Here is a 22,289-nt window from a genome sequence, read left to right as displayed (position 1 = left end):
GAGGGGCGTTTGGCTACTAACCCTTCTGGGCCATGGGCTCGGTGCTGGGCACAGGCCATCACCCCCTGGGCTGGGCACAGAGTGAGTTAGGGCCAGCCCTGGCACAGCACAGCAGCACCCGGGTTCTTCGCCGGGCAGGTGGCTTTGCTCGCCCGGCTCCCACTCAGAGACACTGTTGCCTGTGCTGGGGGTGCCGTGTGGAGCCGGCCCTGGGGCATTGCTGGGGGAAGCACACGGAGGGCCACACAGACACACACAGCCATGAGGTGGGGGCAGTGCCTTGGTGCCATGCACTCGCCGGAGCAGGACGGCGGCTCTCGCAGGGCTCAGCTGAGGTGGAGACAGTGGAGACAGGCAGTGGAGGAGGATGAGAGAACAAGAGGTCAGGAGGAGGTCAGAGGAGAAAGGTGACAGGATGTGATCAACAGGAGCGGCCTGCACCTGGCAGCCCTGAATGGCGTGTATGAGAGAACACAGAACAAGGGGGAAGACAGCGTTCAGCATGCAGAGCTCACGGCCACGCCCCAGAGCAAGGCACAGGGGCCCAAAGGGACTCCTGCCGCCAAGGCTGGCACCCGACCACACCCCCGGCACCCAGACTCACCCCCCCCGCCTGGGCCCAAAGGGACACCGGACTACGACACTGACGGCAGGTGCCTGACCGTGCCCCCGGCACCCAGCCCTGTCTGATCACACGCCGCTGCCCAGCACAGGGGGTCACAGGCTACAAGAGAAGTGGTGTGAGCCCAGCTCGCAGCAGAAGGCAGGCAGAGGGCAGAGACCTGCCAGCAGGGCACGTCTGCTCACTAGTAACACGCTGCAACCCAGGCTGAGCCTGAAGAGCCTGAGAGGCCCAAGGAGGATGGGAATGCAGGCTGGAGAGCTGGGGTCAGGCCTTGCAGGGTGGGGTACGTCTACACTGGAGCTGGAGGGGTCGTTTCCAGCACGGGCAGACGTATGGGTGTGTTAAAAGGAGCCGTGTGGCTGCTGCAGGCTGGGCGGCAGGAGGGGCTGGCCACTCCCAGGACATTCCTAGAGCCTGCTTGGGACTGGCCCTGGGGCGCTTAGCTCCTTGCAGCTGCACTTCTCCCAGAGTGCTACCACGGGCACGCCCACCCCCACTGCAGTGCAGACGTCCCCTATGGCGCCTGCAGCACGGGAGGCTACAAATCGTGCAGACGCAGTGGTGCAGACTTCGGCCCGGGCTAGCAACCCGGCTATGGACCCAGGGTGCCACATCGGCACTTTCTTAGCCGTGCTGAGGCAGGGATGTCTACCTGTGTCGCACTCACACCCGGTCACAGCACAGAGCCACGCAGGCCTGGCCCTTGGTCTGAGGCTGCTGTCTCTGCCCACACACTTAGCCAGCCCGTGGGCAGCCTAGCAGGCTCAAAGTCCTGCCCCAGGCCCCCAAGGCTCCCCTGCCTTGACGTCAGTGGGAACTCGCATTTCCTCGGCGTGGCTGAAGCAGAGCAGCCTGGCAGGGCCGCTGGTCTCAGTGACGTGTCTGTCTCCGCTTGGCGGCCACCCCGCACCGGGGCAATGTCACGCCCGCCCTGCCGAGGGACTCACCCGCGGGAGCAGGGGGTCCCCAGTGGGTTCACAGACGAGGGCCAGGGACTCACCATTCATCTGGGAGGGAGAGAGGGAATAGTCCTTGTCAGTGTAATGCCGGTCGCCCTTCAGGCTGCGGCTCTGCCGGCCCGAGCCCTCCAGCATGTTGACAATCTCGCTGCGGTCGATGCTCCTCAGGGCCGCGTACAGATTCTCCACTGTCAGGGGGAGCAGCCGGTGTCATCAAAAGGCAGCACAGGCCCATCCCTGCCAGGCCGATCTATCCCCGCTGCCCCCACCCACGGCACGCCAGCCTCACCCACCCTCTGGAAAGAGGGCCCAGCCCGAGGACTCAGCCATCCTCAAACTGCGAACCCGCCTGGGAACAGATACGCATGCAGACCTCTGACCTAGCGCAGGCCAGCTGTGCACGGGAGCCAGCAGCTCACATCTGCACACGTATGAACCAGTGTAGCATGGCGTGTGCAAGGAAGCACTGCACGTCTGTGGATGGGCCGGCCCCACAGCTCCGTCATGGGATGGGCAAACTGGCCCAGCCTCTTTTGAGGGGAAAGACTGGATAGGATATAGTGTTCCCCTGTTCCCCAACCTGCCTTGCCTACCCATGCCTGGCCTGGCTCCCTGGCCTGCTGTGCATATCCACCACCTGTCCCAGCTCTCTGGCCCGCCCTGCCTGCTCACGCCTGGCCTGGCGCCCCGGCCCGCGCTGCCTACCCACTCCCGGCCCAGCTCCCTGGCCAACACGCCTGCTAGAGCCCCGGGCTGGCGGCACAGAGCGCCTGTGGAACCCCGGGGTGCTAGCTGCGCCCCCGCCCCTGCAGGAGGCGGCAAATACCCACTCTTGGCATTCTTGCCCTCACGGCTGACCCACAGGTTGAGCAGGGCCACGCTCTGCTCCAGCAGGGAGTTGGGGTTCTCCACCCGGATCCTGTTGATATCGTCCACCCCAAACTGCAGCTCCCGGGCCAGCTCTGTAGGAAACACGGCGTGTGCGTTAGGCATCGTCCCGGGCTCCCGTGCAGCAAAGAGAGCAGGGGGAAGCACCTCTGCTCGAGACACTTCTAGGCAAGTAGCTCTGGGGATGCCACCTAGGTCCAGCCGTCCCCCACATGTCTCCACCCACGTCCACCCAGCGCTGCTGACATCCCGCCCGTGCAACAGAACAATGGGAAGGGGTGGGGAGTAAAAGGGCAGAAGGTCCAAATTTAGTGTCACCGGGTGTGAAACTGGGCCCGCTGGGCTCAGCCTGGCTGCCTGCACTGGGTCACAAACTGCTCCAGCTAGGGAGAAGCTGGGAAGGATGGTTCCTGAGCCTCCTGGTAGCCATGGCTGCAATGTAACAAGCGATATCAGCACTGCCCCTGCCGGACCTCGCTGCCCTGCTTCAGGAAGCAGGAAAACTTACAAATGCAGAGCAAAATCCTGTCCTGGCTGGCACAGAGATGGTGGGGGGGCGGGTGCGTGCTAGCAGGTGTGCAGGGTGCACAGGTGTGTGCCTGCGTGTATGGAAGAGGGCAGTGAACAAGAGTGTACATCCATGCCACCGGGCAGTGCACAGCAGTGTGTGCATGTGAAGGTGTGTGTGCACATCCACGCAAGAGGGCAGTGCACCAGAGTACATGGGCACACAAGGCAGTGGTGCACTGGTGTGCATGCAAAGAGGTAGAGCACAGGCATGTGTGCATGGGCATGTGCAAGGGGGACGCGTGAGGGGACAATGCACCAGCATGCGGGGATGTGCAAGGGGACGGTGCACTGGTGTGCAGAGATGTGCAAGGGGATGGTGCACTGGCATGTGGAGATGTGTAAGGGGACGTGCACTGGAGTGCGGAGACATGCAAGGGGACAAGGCACCGGCGTGCATGCACACTGGCTGGGACTGTACTCTCTTTCCTAGCCCTGCTGTCTGGGAGACAGAGCAGGATGTGGACCCGGTGCTCCCAGTGAACACACCCAGCCACCTGCCGCAGCAGCCTGGCCGTGTGCTGCTGTTGGGGTGCACACAGATGTAGGAGGCTGCCCAAGCAAAGCCTCCAATTGCTCCACAGCCCCCAGAACAGTCCCACCACCGGACAGGCAGCGCAAAGTCACGCCTGCTGTCAGCCCAGCTACCTGATTTGGTGTCAGAGCGAGCTGGGCCGGGCTGCGCCCCGCACTGCATTGCCCTGCCCTGTTGGGAGCTGGGTGCAGCGCGAGCAAAGCCTGCCCTGGTGCACTGAGCAGCAGAGAGCCGGAGTCTGCATCCCCGCGGTGCAGAGCGCGCCAGGCACAGACTCACCAGCCCAGCTGAGGCCCAGTTGCTCCGAGATAACAGCCATCTTCACGTCAGCCTTCTCCGTGCCGCTCAGAGAGCCTAGGGGATATGAGCATGTCACAGCTGTCCCTGCTCAGGCCCTGCTACCTACTCGCAGCCCGGTGTGGTCGCAGGCAGGGAACCCGGCCAGAACCCAGAGAAAGCACTGCACTCCCCTCTGTGTGGGGTAGGGCAGGGGCAGCGGAGCACTGGGCCCAGCCCCTCCCTCTTGTGACCAGTGGGCTGTGGAGGGCCAGGCGGAGAAGCCAGGCCAGGGATGGATAGGCAGGGGGGTGGGGAGCCACGCCGCAGGGCAGATAAGCAGGGCAGGCTCGGGGGTGGATAGGCGGGGCAGGCTCGGGGGTGGATAGGCGGGGCAGGCTCGGGGGTGGATAGGCGGGGCAGGCTCGGGGGTGGATAAGCGGGGCAGGCTCGGGGGTGGATAAGCGGGGCAGGCTCAAGGTGGATGGGGGGCTGGCTCAGAGGTGGATAGGCGGGGCAGGCTCGGGGGTAGATAGGCAGGGCAGGCTCGAGGTGGATGGCGGGCAGGCTCAGGGGTGGATAGGCGGGGCAGGCTCAGGGGTGGATAGGCGGGGCAGGCTCGGGGGTAGATAGGCAGGGCAGGCTCAGGGTGGATGGGGGCAGGCTCGGAGGTGGATAAGCAGCGCAGGCTTGGGGGTGGATAAGCAGCGCAGGCTCAGGGGTGGCTAAGCAGGGCAGGCTCAGGGGTGGATAGGCGAGGCAGGCTCAGGGGTGGATAGGTGGGGCAGGCTTGGGGTGGATAGGGGGGCAGGCTTGGGGTGGATAGGGGGGCAGGCTTGGGGGTGGATAGGCGGGATGGGCCGGTGCCCAGCTGGGCGTGGATAGCCAGGGCGGGCTGCATACCCGGAGTGCTCTCACTGAGGATGCTGTATCTCTCTCGCAGAGCCAACGGTGTCAGTGTCCTCCTTCGCTCCTCGCTGCCAGTCCCCTGGAGGAGAAGCCACCATGGGTCACCAGCCCCACAGGGAATGGAGCCATCCAGCCCCTTAGCCCGGAAGCTTCCTGGTGGTGACTGGCAGGCCCCAGGGAGCCCAGCCCACCCCAGGGGTTTGGACTGGATCCCCAGTAACTCCCCAGCGGGGCCATGGCGCGAGGGCAGGGGCAGGAGCTCGGCACGCCTGGGAGAACATTGGAGCCAGCCCCAGCCGTCACTGTCAGGGACACATTAAAGCATGCCGTGGTGCCGCAGCAGATCCTGGCCGGACGTGTCCCAAGCTGGCGTGAAACGCGGTGTGGGGCACGCAGCTCCCCTAGGGCTGAGTGTGGGGGAGGCCCCGGTGCCCAGCACCTCCCTGCATGGCTGGAGGAAGGCGTCAGGAATGCTGCCCAGGCTCCTGGCCCTGCGCTCACTGACCTTGGTGCATGGCGGCATGGTGATGTTCAGGTGGCACAGGCCATGCTGCAAGTCCTCGTACTTCATGGCTTTGCGCAGGAAGGAGAGCGAGCCACCTGCCTCCCGGCTGCTGTCCCGCACCTAGACACCACAACACAGGTGGGCATGGAGCAGAGACGGGCCCGCGGCCCAGCCCGGCCCAGCCGCTCAAACCCTTGGGCGGCTGTTACCTTGACGGGGATGGCCAGCCGGTTCTCCTGGAAGGACTGGAAGTGGAAGCTGCGCTGCTGCGTGGCCTTCTTGACAGGCACCAGGTTCCCCGAGAGCTCAACATGCAGAGGCATCCCCTCCAGCACCTGGGGAGAGCGGGGAGGGGTCAGGCTCAGAGCTCCCTTCTCCCCTGCCCCACAGGGCCCCAGCACGGTGTGGGGGGCTCAGGCAAAGCTGGGTGCAGAGACTCCTCCCCGACGTCCCTTGGCCAAGGAGCAGGCAGGTCCCAGCCCCCCCAAGCCTCCAGCACTGCAGCTGGGTGAGCAGGCGGGGGCCACACAGACCAGGCCTTGCTGTGGAGTGAGCAGGGGAGGGCTGGGACACCCCGAGGGCCGCCCGCACACCAGGCGGGGGGAGGGGCGCTACCTCGATGTCCCTGCTGCGGGCCACTTCATGGAAGTTCTCGTGCTGCTCCAGCGTCTTGTCCACCTTGTCGTCGGTCATGCAGTAGCAGCGCAGTCGCCCCTCCCGTGCATTGTTCATCTTGGCAAACACCACGAACTTGGCCATGTAGGGCACGGCCGTCAGCTCCTTGTACAGCATGGTGGCAAAATGGACGGCCTCGGCCGTGCGCGGGCAATCCGCCAGCCAGAACCTGCAGGGCACGAGCCCCAAGCTGGTCGTTACAGTCCAGCCGGAGGCCCCTCGAGCCTGACATGCCCAGGCCAGGGCTCCCCCAGCACTGAACACCAGCGGCCCTCACTGGCTTCCCATAAACCACATCCCAAGAACAAAGATGTCAGCTATTCCAGGCCGTCCCGGGGCAGCAGGCCAGCATCGCAGTGCGTGGCACGCCGGGCACGCCAGGCACTGGACGGTCACGAGAGAGCAACAAAAGGAAGAGAACAGAAAAATGGGGGAAACCCCATAAAATAAAATGAACTCCAAGGCAACCCTCCAGCATGACTGTGCGGGCTCTCCGCTCACTGGCAGCCCAGAGCAGATTCGCAGACTCGCCCTGGGGGACTGCTCGGCCCCTGCCTTTGGCCAGGGCGCCCCCTGCTGGACATCGGTGTGTTCACGAAGACCAGGCAGGCCTGCGTTTGCACATACCGTATGTGATAGTACAAGCATGCGAGGCTTGCAGTCGCCTAGGCACGTGGGAGTCTTTGTTCAGATGCCACCGGGGCTTGGTGGCTCAGGGGCTTGAGGTGCCAGAGGTCCTGGGTGCACAGCCTGGGGGAACCCTGGGAAATGCTGGCACTTTTCCCTTCGGGCAGCAAGAGCTGGGACTCAAGAGTGCTGGGTTCAGGTCCCAGCTCTGGGACTGTGGCTGAGTCACTGAATCACCTGGGCCTCAGCCCTGCTCTGTGACCCGGTGTGACGTTATTGATATAATCTGGGACCATATAGAACATGGTTGCAACCAAGGTCCTGTAGTGGCATCAAATCTTATGTAAAGGGGGGTCATATAAGGTGTCTAAGACCAGGTTATGGGTTGCTGGTTATGATTATGCTGTCTGTATGTATGTATCATTTTGTAGTTGAAGTTATGAGTATTGGCTCTATCCTGTCTGTATTTCAAATTCGTCCTGTGCTTCTGGGTGACATCCCAGACAAGTTGGTGTTAGCTCTGCCTAGTCTGCTTGATGGCCCATTAAGGACCATCAGCTACACAATTAACCCATGCAGAGAAGGCAGATACGCCTTGTAACTCAGCAAAGTATGCAGGGATTTGCCCATGTGACTCCAGACTCCATTTTGATGTAATTTTCCACAGTAAGGACAAAGAGGTTCTTACACCTGGAAAAGGCTATAAAAGGCTGATGCCTCATCTCCATCTGGTCTTCAATCCTGCTTCTTACCTCTGGAGGGACTTTGCTACAAACTGAAGCTCTACACAAAGGACTGAATGACCCATCCCAGTGGGGGATGTACTCCAGGGACTTGATTTGAACCTGCAGTTTGCTCCATCACTGCTACAAGCCTGAACTAAGAACTTTGCCATTACTGTATGCAATTGATTCCATTTAACCAATTCTAGCTCTCATCTATATCTTTTTCCTTTTATGAATAAACCTTTAGATTTTAGATTCTAAAGGATTGGCAACAGCGTGATTTGTGGGCAAGATCTGATTTGTATATTGACCTGGGTCTGGGGCTTGATTCTTTGGGATCAAGAGAACCTTTTTCTTTTACTGGGGTGTTGGTTTTCATAATCATTCATCCCCAGGACGAGTGGCACTGGTGGTGATACTGGGAAACTGGAGTGTCTAAGGGAATTGCTTGTGTGACTTGTGGTTAGCCAGTGGGGTGAGACCAAAGTCCTCTTTGGCTGGCTGGTTTGGTTTGCCTTAGGCCTTGGCTACACTTGCAAATTTGCAGCGCTGCAGCAGGGTGTGAAAACACACCCTCTCCAGCGCTGCAAATTGCGGCGCTGCAAAGCGCCAGTGTGGTCAAAGCCGCAGCGCTGGGAGCGCGGCTCCCAGCGCTGTACGTTATTCCCCATAGGGAGGTGGAGTATGGACAGCGCTGGGAGAGCTCTCTCCCAGCGCTGGCGCTTTGACTACACGCAGCGCTTCAAAGTGCTGCCGCCGCAGCACTGCCGCGACAGCGCTTTGACGTGCAAGTGTAGCCAAAGCCTTAGAGGTGGAAAAACCCCAGCCTTGGGCTGTAACTGCCCTGTTTAAGCGATTTGTCCTGAATTGGCACTCTCAGTTGGGTCCTGCCAGAACCGCATAGTTTACCCGGCCCCTGGATGGCACGCTCTGGCCAAGCTCCACACGCCCCAGAGCACCAGCCGGGTCACCAGCCCCAGGCCACACAAGGCACCACGCACCCGTTGCTCACCTGGCAGACACGTTGGTGGTGAAGTTGGCACACTCGTTGGCATAGACCAGCTTTGTGGTTCCTGTGATATCCTCCCACTGCGCTTGGTCTGTGCCTCCTGTAATAACACAACAGGGCCTGACACACCGTCCCAGCCCGCAGAATCTGCCCTGGCCCCTTTACAGCTTGTGATCTGCCCCTGCCCACCCCCGAGGTCCTCTCCCTGGCCCCCTTGATGCTTGGAATCTGCCCCTGGCCGCTTCATCCCCTGGGATCTGCCCCTCCGCTCCTCACCACCCAGGATCCACCCCCTTGTCCCCCGGGATCCTCCACAGGCCCCTTTGCTGCCTGTGATCTACCCTGGCCCCCTCCGTCCCCTAGGCTCTGCCCCCTGGCTCCCTCATCAACCAGAATATGACCCTCCAGTGTCCTGTGATCTGCCCCCTACTCTACTGCGATCTGCCCCCCAGCACCCTTACTGCCCAGGATGCACCCCCTGTCTGCCTGCCCCCAGCTCCTTTAGCTCCATCCCACCCACCCCAGCACCTTCCCCTCACCACCCCCACCAAGCCACTGCCAGAGCCGCCTGTCTGCACAGAGACCCCACTGCCCTGGAGACACCGGCTTCCACCCCCCAGCCCCCACCCAGCAGGGGAAGAGTAAATCTCATTTGCAGCAAAGCAGGGGAGAGCACGGGGAGGGGGAAGGACCCCGTGGAGCAGGGAGCCATGCAGGGGGGAAGGGGGAAGGACCCCATGGAGCAGGAGCCGTGCAGGGGGGAAGGGGGAAGGACCCCGTGGAGCAGGGAGCCGTGCAGGGGGGAAGGGGGAAGGACCCCATGGAGCAGGGAGCCGTGCAGGGGGGAAGGGGGAAGGACCCCGTGGAGCAGGGAGCCGTGCGGGGGGGGAAGGGGGAAGGACCCCGTGGAGCAGGGAGCCATGCAGGGGGGAAGAGGGAAGGACCCCGTGGAGCAGGGAGCCGTGCAGAGGGGAAGGGGGAGGACCCCAGGGAGCCGTGCAGGGGGGAAGGACCCCAGGGAGCCATGGAAGGGGGAAGGACCCCAGGGAGCACGGAGCCGGGAGCCGTGCAGGGGGGAAGGACCCCAGGGAGCAGGGAGCCATGCAGGGGGGAAGAGGGAAGGACCCCAGGGAGCCGTGCAGAGGGGAAGGGGAGGAGAAGGAGCCCGGGGGTGGGTGGGGGAGCAGTGCGAGGGGAAGGAGCCCCAGCATGGCTGCTGCAGGAGGGCGAGGCAGGTGCTCTCACCGATAACGCTGCAGAGCAGGCGCAGGCTGGTGGTGTCGCCCTCCCCGCTGTCCCGGGGATTGTCCTTCCAGGAGGGCGGGAGCGGGATGCGGAGCCCGATGGGCCGGTGGAACTTCCTGCGGCGCGGCTCCACGGTGACGATGGGACTGAAGGTCGCCTGGTTCCCCAGCAGCTTCGTCACCAGCTCATCCGGCACGGGCTGCGCCTGTGGGACAGAACAGGCAGGGCTATGAGGGCCAGCTCCCCCCACCCCAGCTCGGAACCGGTCGCCGGCTGGCACCCCTTGCCCTGGGAGACGATGGAGTAACTGCTGCCCAGCACGGCCGGTCCGGAACCAGCCCGCTGCCTTGGAAGAGCCCGCCTCTTCTTTGCCTGCCCATCCACCACAGGGGCAGGGACACCCAGTACCCGCACAGCCGGCCTAGGCCCCGTCCCTCTGGCCGTCCCCAGGGGCAGGGACACCTGGTACCCGCACAGCTGGCCCAGGCCCCGTCCCTCTGTCCGTCCCCAGGGGCAGGGACACCCGGTACCTGCAGAGCCAGTTTGACTCTCTTGGTGACGGCTGTCTCCGGGAAGGTGGCCTGCACCATGGGAACCAGCGTACTCTTCAGACACCCCCCATCGGGGCCAATCAGGTCGCGGTCCTGGCAGACACGGGACATAACCACGAAGTAGAGGGGGAAATCGGTGCTGATGATGCGGCAGATCCTCTTCTTCTCCAGCTCCTCCAGGCTCTCCAGCTCTGCAACGGCAGCCCCACCGTGAGAAAGCAGGGCCCAGCCATGCACTGGCCCCACCTCCACTTTGCCCAGCCCCATGTCACCCAGCTCCGTGCCAGCCTTGTCAACACTCTGCACCAGCCCCATTCCTGCCCCCACTCTGCCCAACCAAGCCTCAGCCCTGCCTGCATGTGCCAGCCCTGCCCAGGCACACTCTGCCTACTGCCCTGGCTGTCCCCTGCAGCCAGGCAGGGCCGCCTTGCCCCACAGGGAGCCTGCCTCCGGCCTAGCGCACGCACCTTCGTCCATGCCGTTGAGCACCTGGTCCAGGTAGCTCTCGTTGTAGCGGCTGTGGTGCTCCTTCCAGACGGAGCCGTTCTCGCTGCGCAGCACCACTAGCTCCCGATCCTGCCGCCCGTACGACGCAAAGTGTGGGATCTCCACAATCACAGGGCTGCAGGAGAGCACGGCGCTGAGAGGGGCCTGGGGCTGAGGTGTGCCGCTGCCACAGCACAGAGCGCCACTCAGCAGGGCCTAGCCAGGAGGGAATCAAGCTGCCCAGACGGGGGAGGGCAGGGGAGCCTAGTGGGGAAAGCCCAGAAGAGGGAGCCAGGACATCTGTGATTTGGGACTCACCCTATGGACTTGGGCAAGTCTCTTCACACTGATCCTCGGCCTCCCCCTGCCCCAAAGGTGCAAATGCCCCCTAGGGATCACGGGACTCGCTGCTTGCAGAGGACTCCACAGATCCCACTGGCCCATTATAATGGGTCCTGCCTGCCTGCAGCACTTGATGTCTGCGCTGGGCTCCCAGGGCCAAGCCCCTGCCTACGGGGTGTGATGCTGGCAGGCCATGAGCCAGCTCATGCCAAGGGCCCACGTCCCTGCTGCACACTGACAAATACGTGGCTGGCACCCGTCCGGCTCACCTGTGTGTTAGTATTGTTAAAATGGGAATTAGGCTTCTCAGCATGTGTTTAGACTTTAAGAATGCTGGTGAGTGGCTCCCTGCATAGATCTCATAGCATCTGTATCCCAGACTGTACGGTAATATTTGAGCATTTGTTCTGTAAACGTCTCTGCCATCGCCAAGCACCAGCCAGGAGAGAGACATTAACTAGTGTAACGTGCTGCTCTCCAACACGAGCTGTTACGTCCTGGCCAACAAGGAAGCCTCATCGACACCAGACGGACTAAAAGTGGGACACTAAAGAGGACAAAAGAGTTTGTAGCTCTGTTCTTCCCCCCATGAACATGAGTCACAGAAGTGGATTCCTCCCAGCAGCTGACTTCTCAGCTCAGAGCACAGGGGGGGCAGGGAAGGGAATGAAAACCTCTGACAAGAAGGAACTGGATCTCTCTGCTGCTTGAACTCTGGAGACAAGGTTTCTAGGGATCCCCAGCTGCTCAGCCTGGGTAGCCCTAAAGGATGTACGGAGCTTGCTTATTATAGAAGCTTCTAATGCGTTCTGAAACTTCAGACTGGAACTCTGTGTGTACCTATGTGTATCTGCTTTAACCTTGTAAATACCTCTCTTGTTTCCTTTCCCTGGTAACAAATCTGTACATCATTTACTACAGGACTGGCTACAAGCACTGGCTTTGGTGTGAGCTCCAAGGTGCAACTGATCTGGGGCAAGAGGCTGGTCCTTGGGACTGGGAGTGATCTGCACTGCTGTAATTGGTGCTGTAAGGGACCATCTGCCACAAAGGCAGGCCCCCTTGGGTGACAAGAGCCCTAGGGACCGGTCCGTGACTCATGTTAAGGCTCGTACAGTGCCCAAGGAGTTAACCTTGATAACTGGCTGGTTCTAAGGGCAGAACTCACCACCAGTGGGGGCTTGCACCCAGGTGCCGTGAGGTCACGCACTCATGTCACTGCAGGGCAGCTCAACACGGGGCACAGACCATGTGTAAAATCCCTGGGCCTGACCCTCAGCTGGTGCAAACAGCCGCAGCACCACTGGTTCTGGCAGTGCCACTGGCCACAGGGTAGTTCGGCACCCTTGGCCTGGGCAGTGCCTGTGGCTCCAGTGGGGCTGTGCCAGTTGACCCCAGCGGAGGGCCAGGCCCCTCTGCCACTGCTCGCAACACAGTGAAGCAGAGGCCTGGCTGTCATCTCCCCTGCTCCCTCCAAGGGGCTGAGATGGGGGCTCTGGCTGGAACTGACACCTCCCCACCGCTCACCTCAGGAACTGGGCCCCAGCGGGCCCCAGCGCAATGATCCTACTGGCCAGACCCTCCTCCTCAGCCAGGGGCGGTGGAGTTGTCAGTTTCTGCGGCTTGACCAGGCGGCAGGTGATGCGGGTGGGCGCGGCGCAGGTCCGGGGGGGGATGATCACTCGCAGCCCGTTGTGTCGGCTGCCCCTCATGGAGCCACCACGGGCGTCCACCATGAAGCTCACCAGGAACCTGCAAGGACAGACAAACCCAGGTGTCCCACTGAGACTCACCAACTGCTTGGCATGTGGATGCGCATGGGAGCCGGGCACTCACCCTGTGTGCACGGGGCTGGCCACCGGGCTGATGTTGTCTGAGGTCTCTGTCGCGGGGCTGCTGGGTATTAGGGAGTCTTCGTCAAACTCCTTGGACGGCTGAGCGAATAGGAAACAGCTCGTTAGACACAGCTAGCTTGCCCTTCCCATCTTGCTATGCTGGGGCTCCTGGCGAAACCCTGGCTCCCGTACGGCTGGCTATCACCATTCCCACGCCAGCTGAGACCTTGCTCAGGACACGGCCAGGCCCACTGAAGGCCAAGGGGAGCAAATGTCGCTTCTCATTATGGCCCATTACAAAACCTCAGCCAAGGGGCTGGTACTGGGACCTGGCGAGGCTCAGAGCCAGCTTGGAAAGGGCCTGAATATTGGAAACCTGAGGAACCAAGAGGCAGTGGCCTTGGACTCCTGCAGGCCCTGTGGCTGGGAACCTCAGCACCCTCATCTCTGCCAGCAGCTCTGCCTCTTGCAACCAGCCAGAGAGGGCCTGGCCTCAGCTCCATCCTCCTTTGAGGCCCCTGGAATCCAGCACGCACCCAGAGATACAGCTGCAGCATCCCTGTCTGCCAGGGGCCCCTCAAAGCTGCCCCAGCCGACCTCCCAGCCTGGGCCCGGCCTGCCCACAGGGCATTGCTGGGGATGCAGCTCGGGATGGCACCCACTCTGCAGGGGTGGGAATAGGGACACGAGAGAGAGGGGGCCTGCCAGGCCAGGCTGGCTGGGGAAAGCCCCTGCCCAGAGCACAGCTCTGAGCCAGACCCTACAAGAGCTGGATGGCCAGCACCCTGTGAGGGCGGAGGTGCGGTGGCTGCAAGCCCCCTCTCCCCAGGGCAGGTGAAGGAGGCGGCTCCTCTGCAGCTCCTGCTCCCCACATCCCCAGCTGTTCTCTCACTAGACAAGGTGTTTGGAATGGACCAGGCCTGACCTCGGCTGTGCCGGGAATTACCCTGCAGTGCAGCCAGCCGGAACTCCCTGGCCCTGGGTGGGGCAGAACCCACCTGCTCAGACTCCTCCCGTCTGACCACCATGGTCTCAGGTGTGACGCAGGGGATCCGCGGGATGGCTGGAGACTCCACCCTGGGCAGGTGACAAGGGATATGGTCACAAGCAGCCTCGTGTGCTACGATTTCCCTGTGGGCCCCAGGCCCCGGAGCAGCCGCTGGGCGTGGGGTGTCCCTGGGAGAGGGCTCTGCATAGCTCCCAGGCCCACAAGCATCGACTTTTGCAAAGGACCAGGCCACGAGTGACCTGCGCTCCCCGGCGCTGGCCTCACCCCACCGTGTCTCTGGGGAGTGGGCCCTGTGCTGAGCGCTGGTTGGGCAGGGGGTGTCTCCATGCTCCCAGCACCCCCCGTGTGAGCCACTGGCTTGGGGAGAAGGGTTGTCTCCATTACCCTGGGGACAGCAGCAGGGAGATAAAGCTCAGGCTGGAAAGGGCCTCGCAAGCTGAATCTCCTCACCTGCCCCACCATGCCACCTCTGCCCCACAGCCCCACCACATCACCTCTGCCCCACAGCACCACACCTGCCCCACCATGTCACGGCCACCCCACAGCACACGCCTGCCCTGCCCTGCCATGCCAGCTCTGCCCTAGAGCACCACCCCAGCAACATGCCACCTCTGCCCCACAGCGCCTGCCCCACAGCCCCACGCTTGCCCCACCATGCCACCTCTGCCCCACAGCACCACACTTGCCTCACCATGTCACGACCACCCCATAGCACCCGCCTGCCCTGCCTTGCCTGCTCTGCCCTAGAGCACCCTCCCAGCAACACGCCACCTCTGCCCCATAGTGCCTGCCCCACTGTGCCATCACTGCCCCCACACCACTGTGCAGTGCTTCTTACACTTGATCCAGCTTGGGGACAAACTCCATCTCCTTCTCCTCATCCTGCTCCCTGGAATCCTGCTTCTCAGGCCTGGGGTCAGCCAGCTCCTCCCCTGGAACCAAGACACGGCTCAGCCCATGGGGGCAGAGCGGCAGAGGGCCAGACGTCAGGGCCTCTCCCCGCCCCTGGCCTGGGATGGCGCAGAGCTAAGCTGGTTGTGCCCAGCTCCACATGGGCTGGCATCTCCACCCCCAAGCCAGGGCTTGTTCCTTGGCTCCTGGTGTCAGCCAGCAACGCCCCCCATGTCGCTGCGCTGCTTTTGGCCAGCCTGGCTCCAGGGGATGCTGTCTGCCAGCTGCGCTGCCTTGTCGCTGGGCGCGAGGCCCATGCTGTGGGTTAGCATGACATGAGCTGTGGTTTATGTCACAGCTGCCCAGGGAGCTGCCGGCCCCTCTCCCAGCAGATCCTTATCCTTCCTGCTGACGGGTGCTCTCCTGCCTGGCCTGCCCCCGAGTGCCCTGCTGAGGGCGTGGTGCATGGGACGGGAGAGACCCGTGCTCCCCGCTCACCAGCCCAATTTACACTTGGGGCAGGGGGCTCAGCCCACGGGATTCCCCCAGGAACAAAACCCAGCGTGCTGGTGTCGGAGAGGCCAGAACCCCTGGGGCAGGAGGGGGCTCAGATGAAATCAGGAGCCCTGCAGTGGGCAGTCTCTGCTGGGCAAACCTGGGCGCCCATCTCCCACACAACCCAGGCTCAGGTGCTTCTCCCTTCCTCCAGCGAGCGCCCCTTGCCCGGGGCTTTGCCTGCCCCTGGCTGGCCTGGGAGCCCCTGGGAGTGGGGGGCGGGCAGGAGGAGACAATGCCCATTCATGCAATCAGCACAAGGACGGCAGCATGGGCACAGACACAGATGGGCAGGGCGCGATGGTGTTAGGGGCCGGGCTGGCTCCAGGGCCGATGGGAAGTGGGATGGGTCAGTGAGCGTGTGTGGGCGAAATGGGGTGGTGAAGTGGGGCCACAGTGACACACACAGTCCATACCCATGACAGTGACCTGAGCAGAGCCTGCAAAGCAAGAAGAGTCAGAGTTGAGGAGCAGGCGGGAGAGGCGTGTGAGCCACATGTGACACTCACTGCCCTGCGGATACCAGGCACGGCCCCTGCCACGCTCGTGGGGCAGCTCACCAGGGCTCGCCGCAGCGGGGAACGTGCTACACATGGGACCCCTGACGGCGCGGCCTGACGGGGGGCAGCGGTGTGTGCTGCCAGCACCCACCCTCCCTGGGCAGCCTCAGCCATGGGCAGCCTCAGCCATGGGCAGCTCTGCACCCATGGTGAGAGCCCCTGGGCCTGGGCAGGGGCTACAGGGCTCTGGAGTGTCTCTCCTTGGTGTGCAAATCTCTGATGTGACAGGTCCCCGAGAGACCCCGCCCAGCATGGCTCCCCCCTTGATCCCAGAGAGACCCCGCCCAGCATGGCTCCCCCCTTGATCCCAGGGAGACCCCACCCAGCACAGCTCCCTGCTTCACCCCCAGGGAGACTCCACCCAACACAGCTCCCCCCTGTACCCCTCAGGGAGACCCCTCCCATCAGAGCTCCCCCTATTTCCACTGCCAAGACTCTGCCTGGCACATCTCCTATCTGTCCTCCAGAGACACTGTGCCTGGCAGAGCCCCCAGCCCAGGGGGGCTCCCTGGCCTGCTGGAGCTTTGCTCTCCTGCCCTCACCTTCGTCCTCGGACACATCCAGGATCTCATCCACTGTCTCAGGGAAGCTCATGCGGTGCTTGTCACTGACCAACTGTGAGAGAGAGAGAGAGAGCGAGTCAGATCTGGGCTGGTCCCAGAGCCTCAGCCGGGCACACCCAGCCCACCCCGTGCGGCTCGCTGGGCCAGCCTGGAGCGAATGGAGCTGGGCCTTTAGCTTGCCCCAGAGGCTCACAAGTCCTGGGTTCAAACCTCTCCACCGATGACCCAACCCAGGGCGGAAGCTGACACCACAATTGGGCAGCAGGAGCCTCGCCAGCCCGGGCTGCTGTGGGCAGCACTGTCTGAGCCAACCTCCCATGGGATCCTCTCCCCAAGGCCAGGCCCAGGGATCATCCCAGAGCATGTGCAGGGAGCGCCCAGCGCTGCGAGGGAGGGGGAGGGACTCACCGGGATGCTGGTTTCTTCTGTAACTAATTTTAGCACGTCCGTGACAGAGATGTAGCCGAGGCGCTTAGCGATGGCCAGGGGCGTGGTGCCACTCTGCACAGGGAGAGAGAGGGCAGGATTAGCCGGGTGTGGGGACAGAATCCCAGAGAGTAGGAGTGCGAGGGGCAGTGGAGGGGGCAAGCGAGAGGATGCGTGTAAGAGAGAGTGCGTGTGAGCAAGGGGAGGAGTGAGCCACAGGGCCGGGCGAGAGTGAGTGGAACATCTCAGAGAGCAGCCTCGGGGCTGGTGTCACCCATGGTGCCGGGGACCGGGAGTACTCACCGTGCTGACCTCGTTGGGGGAGGCCCCGTGCTTCAGCAGCAGCGTGACAATATCCGTGTGACCCTGCTGTGCGGCCTGATGCAAAGGGGTGTACCCTAGCTGCAAAGGGAGGCAGAGAGCTGTGACAAAGCGACAGGTTGCAATGGTTTTATGATCCCTGAGTGTGCCTCAGATTCCCCTATAAGCTACCCTGTTACCCGGCAGGGGGCGGGAGGACTGTTTGCTCTTAGGGCAGGACAAGAGACACAGGCGGGAATGTCACCTCCTGGCCTGATGCTTGAATGGGTCATTCGAAAGGACCGGCTGAGGCTAACCCCAGATCAATGGAGCATCTCAAAAGACAACGGCAAATGCAACCCCCAGGACACGACACCCAGCAGCCAACAACCCAGAGGGAGAAGGATTTCTCCACCTCTCCAGGTGCCCAGGATCAGAGAGGCACAGGGGGGCTGGGCCCCTTCTCCCAGACACGCTGGATGGTCCCAGGCTGCTCTACCCTCTCCCATGCTGCCCCTCCCAGCCAGAAACACATGGTCTGCTCAAAGCAGCTGGGCTGTGGGGAGGTGCCCGGCAGAGCCCGCTGCTGGCACTGGGCGCCCAGGAAGGCTCAGTCAGCCACACTCTGTGCTGGGACCAGCCACCACCTGACCCCTGCAAGCAGCAGCCACCAGGCCAAGGCATGAGATGGAGCCAAACGCAGGTGCCCTGCCCCCTCCCGCAGCCTGTGGGGGCGTCCCCCAGAGTAGAGAGGTGGCGGGCGTGGCTGCCCACTGCAGGCAGGCGGGCAGAGAGAAGGTTAGGGGGCTCTCTGTACCTTGGTCTTTGCATTGACATCTGCCTGGTGCTGCAGCAAAAATTTCACCAGCTTGATGTTCCCGTAATGGCTGGCCACGTGCAGTGGGGTGTAGCCCATCTGAAAGGCAGACCAGGGACCCGGTCTCACACAGCCATCGCACGCCAACCCGCCCCCCCCACCCCGACTCAGGGTGCACCATCCACAAGGGGCTGGGGGTCCCACAGGGCAGCAAGCACATCAGATTGGAGCCACTCCTGGCACCAACCTTCTGCCCTGGCAGCGTCATGCCAAGAGCTCAGAGCCACTGCAGAGTGCCCAAGCACCCCGCCCCCGGGCTGTGCCAGGAGCCCCCTCCTATCAGCGTGGCCTTTGGGGCGGGAGGGGAGCAGTGGGGCAGGGGCCCTGAGCGGTAAGCCGAGGAGACAGTGTCAGAAGGAGAAATGCCTTCTGCTGTTGGCTTTCAGGAACAGGGAACTAGGAGCTAGAGAGCAAGGCTGAGGGGAGGGGGGAGGGAGGGCTAAGCCCCTGCATGTCTGCTCTGAGAGCCTGTGCCTGCCTCTTTACCCGGGTTGCTGCATCCACCGTGACGCCATGTCTGATCAGAACATCCGCGACTGGCACATGCCCCTCTTGGGCTACCAGGTGCAGAGGAGTCAGGCCACTCTGAAACGAAAGCCAGGTCACATATTATGGCCGGGCCACCTGCCTCCATGGGGGTCAGGGCCGTGGCACCCCCCCTCCATGGGGGCGCTGCCATGTGACGCAACACAGAGTCGGTTATCAACACGTCAGACACACAACCGTGGGCACTGCCGTGCAGAGCGGCACAACACTGGAGGCAAGCGTCCGGCAAGCCCAGCTCCAGTGTAACCCAGAGAAGCTGGCGCAGCAACTCTGGGGAACGTCAGTTTGAATTTGGCATCCAAATACGCGGTTCAAACACAGCGCACCCAGCGACGTCTTTAAAGATCCCCTGGGGCAGGAGCGAGGCAGGTCCCCCTGGGCACAACCACTCCCCAATGTACCCAGGTGGCAGGACTTGCCCAGAGCCAGCAGGGCAGCGCAGGGATCAGGACGTGGGGGCCCTGCACTCCAGCCACACTTGGCTCCTTCCCACCCTGGAGGGCTCCCAGTGTGCCAGGAAAGGCTGGCGAAGCAGGGTGTTCCCAGCCTGCCAGGCAAGAGCGCATGTCCCTGGCTCCACAGGGGGCAGCGTCTCTGCTCACCTTGTTGCCCAGGTTCCCATTGGCCTGTTTGGAGATGAGCAGCGCCGCCATGTCTGCGTGCCCCTCCTGGGCAGCGAGGTGCAGAGGCATCACGCCCTGCATGGACTCAGCATTAGCAGAGGCCCCGTACTGCAGCAGGCTGCTGGCCACCTCCAGCTGGTTCTGCTTGGCCGCAATGTGCAGGGGGGTGTAGCCGTTCTGCAGGGAGAGAGGAGTCACTCACGCAGCAGACGCTGGGGAGCAAACGGCCCTGCTAGGTCCCAGCCAGTCCACCCCTGGGCTGGGCTCGTGGCAGGGCTTCTTCCTACAGCACATACCCAGGGCCCCGAGGCTTCCCTCTCTGCCGGAGCCAGCGTCTCCCAGCCAGGCAGCCGAAGTTCAAAGCAGGGCATGGATCTGAGAGACCACCTGTTCGAACACTGACCGGGGCCAGCCAGGGACTCCCCAGGAACTGGCAGTTATTGCTCCTGCTTGCTTCTGGCTCAGCCTTTGGCCAGTGTCCCAGGGACAGGGTGCAGACCAGGCCTCCCTCACTCGCTGTCCTGTGCTCTGCCACGTGTGAGTGCGGAGCGGGAGCCCGTTCAGTGCAGCACCCCTCAGGCCAGGAGGGTAGTGGTGTGCAGGCCAGGCAGTGGGAGAGGCAGGCACAGGAGGCTGCGTGCACATTCGGAGAACACTGCTTCTGAAATGACCCTGTCTCCGAGGTGGCTGGACAGGTGTATGGGACCCCTTCCAGGCCTGGCCAGTGGCTCAGGGCAGGGGCGAGCCTGGCCCACTGGCTGCCAGCATGGAGGTTTCTAACATTGGCGGTTCCCCTGGAACGTGCACAGGCCACATGCAATTTCCCAAACTGCCAGACAGCAGCAGGTCTAACAGCGCTCGCCATGGAGGCCACGTCCCTTGCTGACGGCCTGCACGGGGCTCTTGTCTGCGGGTGATCCTCCCACGCAGCCGGCTCCCAGCCCCCAGCCCCCAGCCCGGGAGCCCAGAGCCAGTCAAGGGCTCCGGCCATTGGAGGGAGTGGCAGAGCAGAGAGCCGGGCAGGCTGCAGGGGAAGGAGGGGCAGAGAGCTGGGCAGGCTGTGGATGAAAGGGGAAGGAGGGGAGGGTGCCACGGGGCTGGCAGAGGGACAGGGCATGTTCAGGGTTAATTGGCTCAGCACGCTTTGCTCCCAAGTGGGCCTGCTGGTCCCTGGTGTGGCTCCGTGCCCAGTCATGGTGGAAGGGCCAGGGGCAGCCGGAGGAGGCCAGTCCTGCACACAACAGGGCTGGACCACGTGGGTTCTTCTCCCAATCACATACAGCCCAAGGCCCCAAGGTCGCTGGTCCCAGCCCCGCCAGTGCCTTACCCAGGCCGAGCAGTGCGGGGAGCTCCCCTTGGGCAGCAGCAGCCTCACGATCTCCAGGTTATTGTGGTGGACAGCCACGTGCAGCGGGGTCAGGCCGTTCTGGGGGGAAGCACAGACAGGTCAGTCGCAGCCCAGGCCCTCGGCTCTCTGGCTCCCGTGGCTGGGCGGCACTCACCTTCCCTGCTGCATTGGGGTGGGCATCATGCTCCAGCAGCACTCTGGCCACGTCCACCTTCCCGTATTTGGCTGCAACGTGGAGAGGGGTAAATCCTTTCTGAGGAGAAACACAGAGCGTCAGGGCCATGCACAGCAGGGTTGGGATCCGACATGCAGGGTGGAGACTAGCCGGGGCGCGAGGGAGCCCTCCTCTCTCTCCTCTCGGGAAGGCACTGAGGAGACACATGGCCCAGGCTTCCCCAGCAGCGGCCTGACCCAGGGCCGCCTCAGCACCGCCCGGGGACCCCTGCCTGGGCTGTGAGCACAGGCCGCACAAGCCTACCTTGGTCATGCAGGCCTGCGAGGCCTCCTTGTCCAGCAGTGCCAGGGCGGTGTCCACATGCCCCTCCCGGGCAGTGATGTGCAGGGGGGTGTGCCCGGCTGTGGTGGCCAGGTTGGGGTTGGCGTTGTTCTCCAGCAGAAGCTTCACCATGCTCGTGTGGCCAATGCGTGCGGCGCAGTGCAACGGGGTCTGGTCGTCCTGGGAGAGGAGCAGACAGCGGTTAGGGAGGGACCCACTGCCCTCTCCCAGCCCAGCCAGGGGCATGGAGGGGAGCCCACCCTCCCACGCTCGGCAGGGGCTGGCCCAAGTCAGATCAGACAGGCCACAGGTCTGATCTCCTCTTCCCAACTGAGCTCTGTGCCTTGGCAGCAGGCGGGGTGATGCTCGGGGCAGCTCTTGCTCACCCAGTGGGTGTCTCCATCAGGCCAGGAACAGCTGCTTTGGGGACAGATGTGCCCTGTCAGAGTCCGGAGCCCTCCCCCCGAGTGACAGCCCTCAGGGCTCAGACCTGCCACTGGGGCATTGCATGGCACTCTGGAGAGAGACCAGCACTCATTGTCCCCAGTACCCAGACTGGCCTCAGGGAAAGGGGGAGACCCATAGAGCTGGGGACACCAACCTGCCCAGGGAGCCTGGCCTCAGTGCGCCCTGCCCCACAGGTACCTGCCTATATTTGCAGCTCCCCATGGCGAAAGGCAGCTCCTGGTCCAGGAAGGTCCCGAACCGCAAGGGGAATCCACAGACCTTTTCCCGCCATTGTACAACCCCCTGTCTGGCTCAGCCCCAGGCAGGTGGAAGGAGAGAGGGGAGCCAGCTGGCCAGAGACCCTCCCCGCCAGACGTACCTTGGCTTTGGCATTTACTTTGGCTTTGTTCTGCAGCAGGTACTTGGCCACGTCCGTGTGCCCGGCTCTGGCTGCCATGTGCAGGGGTGTCTCCACCTTCTGCATCCAGGGACAAGGGAGAGGAGAGTTGTCACGGAGTGTGGGGGGACACAAGGCCCTACACCCCCAGCTTCCTGCGATTCACCATGACTCTCAGCCAGCCAGTAAAGCAGAAGGTTTATTTAGATGACAGGAACACAGTTCAAGACAGGTCTTGCAGGCATGGATAACAGGATCCTCCCCAATTAGATCCATCTTGGGGTCCCAGGGGCAACACAGCCCCATTGGGGAATCAGAGCCCTGTCTGCACTTCCCTCCATTCCCCAGCCATCTCCTGAAAAACTCCCTCTCTCCCCACAGCGTCTCCTCTCCCAGCCTTTGTTCAACTTCCTGGGCAGAGGTGTCACCTGGCCTCTAACCCCTTCCTGGGTTCTCATGTTACATGCTCAGGTATCTTTCCTCAAGGCCAGT

General features: G+C 62.9%; 1 protein-coding gene across 11 annotated transcripts in view; it reads right to left on the bottom strand.

Annotated features, from left to right (window-relative positions):
* ANK1 (ankyrin 1) overlaps positions 1-22,289 on the bottom strand; it is an 88,726-nt gene that overhangs the window by 11,494 nt on the left and 54,943 nt on the right. For 10 of the 11 annotated variants that reach the window (XM_045003564.1, XM_045003556.1, XM_045003560.1 and 7 more), the window contains exons 13-38: positions 21,780-21,878; positions 20,936-21,133; positions 20,612-20,710; positions 20,437-20,535; positions 19,089-19,286; positions 18,427-18,525; positions 17,881-17,979; positions 17,067-17,165; positions 16,746-16,838; positions 16,317-16,389; positions 15,631-15,654; positions 14,607-14,700; positions 13,758-13,836; positions 12,761-12,858; positions 12,452-12,676; positions 10,564-10,718; positions 10,076-10,287; positions 9,546-9,750; positions 8,304-8,400; positions 5,880-6,108; positions 5,474-5,599; positions 5,265-5,384; positions 4,754-4,838; positions 3,854-3,928; positions 2,415-2,546; positions 1,626-1,772 (exon numbers count right to left, since the gene is read on the bottom strand). In XM_045003564.1, the coding sequence (XP_044859499.1) occupies positions 1,626-1,772; positions 2,415-2,546; positions 3,854-3,928; positions 4,754-4,838; positions 5,265-5,384; positions 5,474-5,599; positions 5,880-6,108; positions 8,304-8,400; positions 9,546-9,750; positions 10,076-10,287; positions 10,564-10,718; positions 12,452-12,676; positions 12,761-12,858; positions 13,758-13,836; positions 14,607-14,700; positions 15,631-15,654; positions 16,317-16,389; positions 16,746-16,838; positions 17,067-17,165; positions 17,881-17,979; positions 18,427-18,525; positions 19,089-19,286; positions 20,437-20,535; positions 20,612-20,710; positions 20,936-21,133; positions 21,780-21,878 (3,259 nt within the window). The remainder of the gene's footprint in view (positions 1-1,625; positions 1,773-2,414; positions 2,547-3,853; positions 3,929-4,753; positions 4,839-5,264; positions 5,385-5,473; positions 5,600-5,879; positions 6,109-8,303; positions 8,401-9,545; positions 9,751-10,075; positions 10,288-10,563; positions 10,719-12,451; positions 12,677-12,760; positions 12,859-13,757; positions 13,837-14,606; positions 14,701-15,630; positions 15,655-16,316; positions 16,390-16,745; positions 16,839-17,066; positions 17,166-17,880; positions 17,980-18,426; positions 18,526-19,088; positions 19,287-20,436; positions 20,536-20,611; positions 20,711-20,935; positions 21,134-21,779; positions 21,879-22,289) is intronic. The other variant, XM_045003559.1, reaches the window with a different exon arrangement.

This window comes from Mauremys mutica, chromosome 2 (assembly GCF_020497125.1).
Source record: "Mauremys mutica isolate MM-2020 ecotype Southern chromosome 2, ASM2049712v1, whole genome shotgun sequence".
NCBI lineage: Eukaryota > Metazoa > Chordata > Testudines > Geoemydidae > Mauremys > Mauremys mutica.
This window is presented reverse-complemented; position numbering and strand designations above follow the sequence as displayed.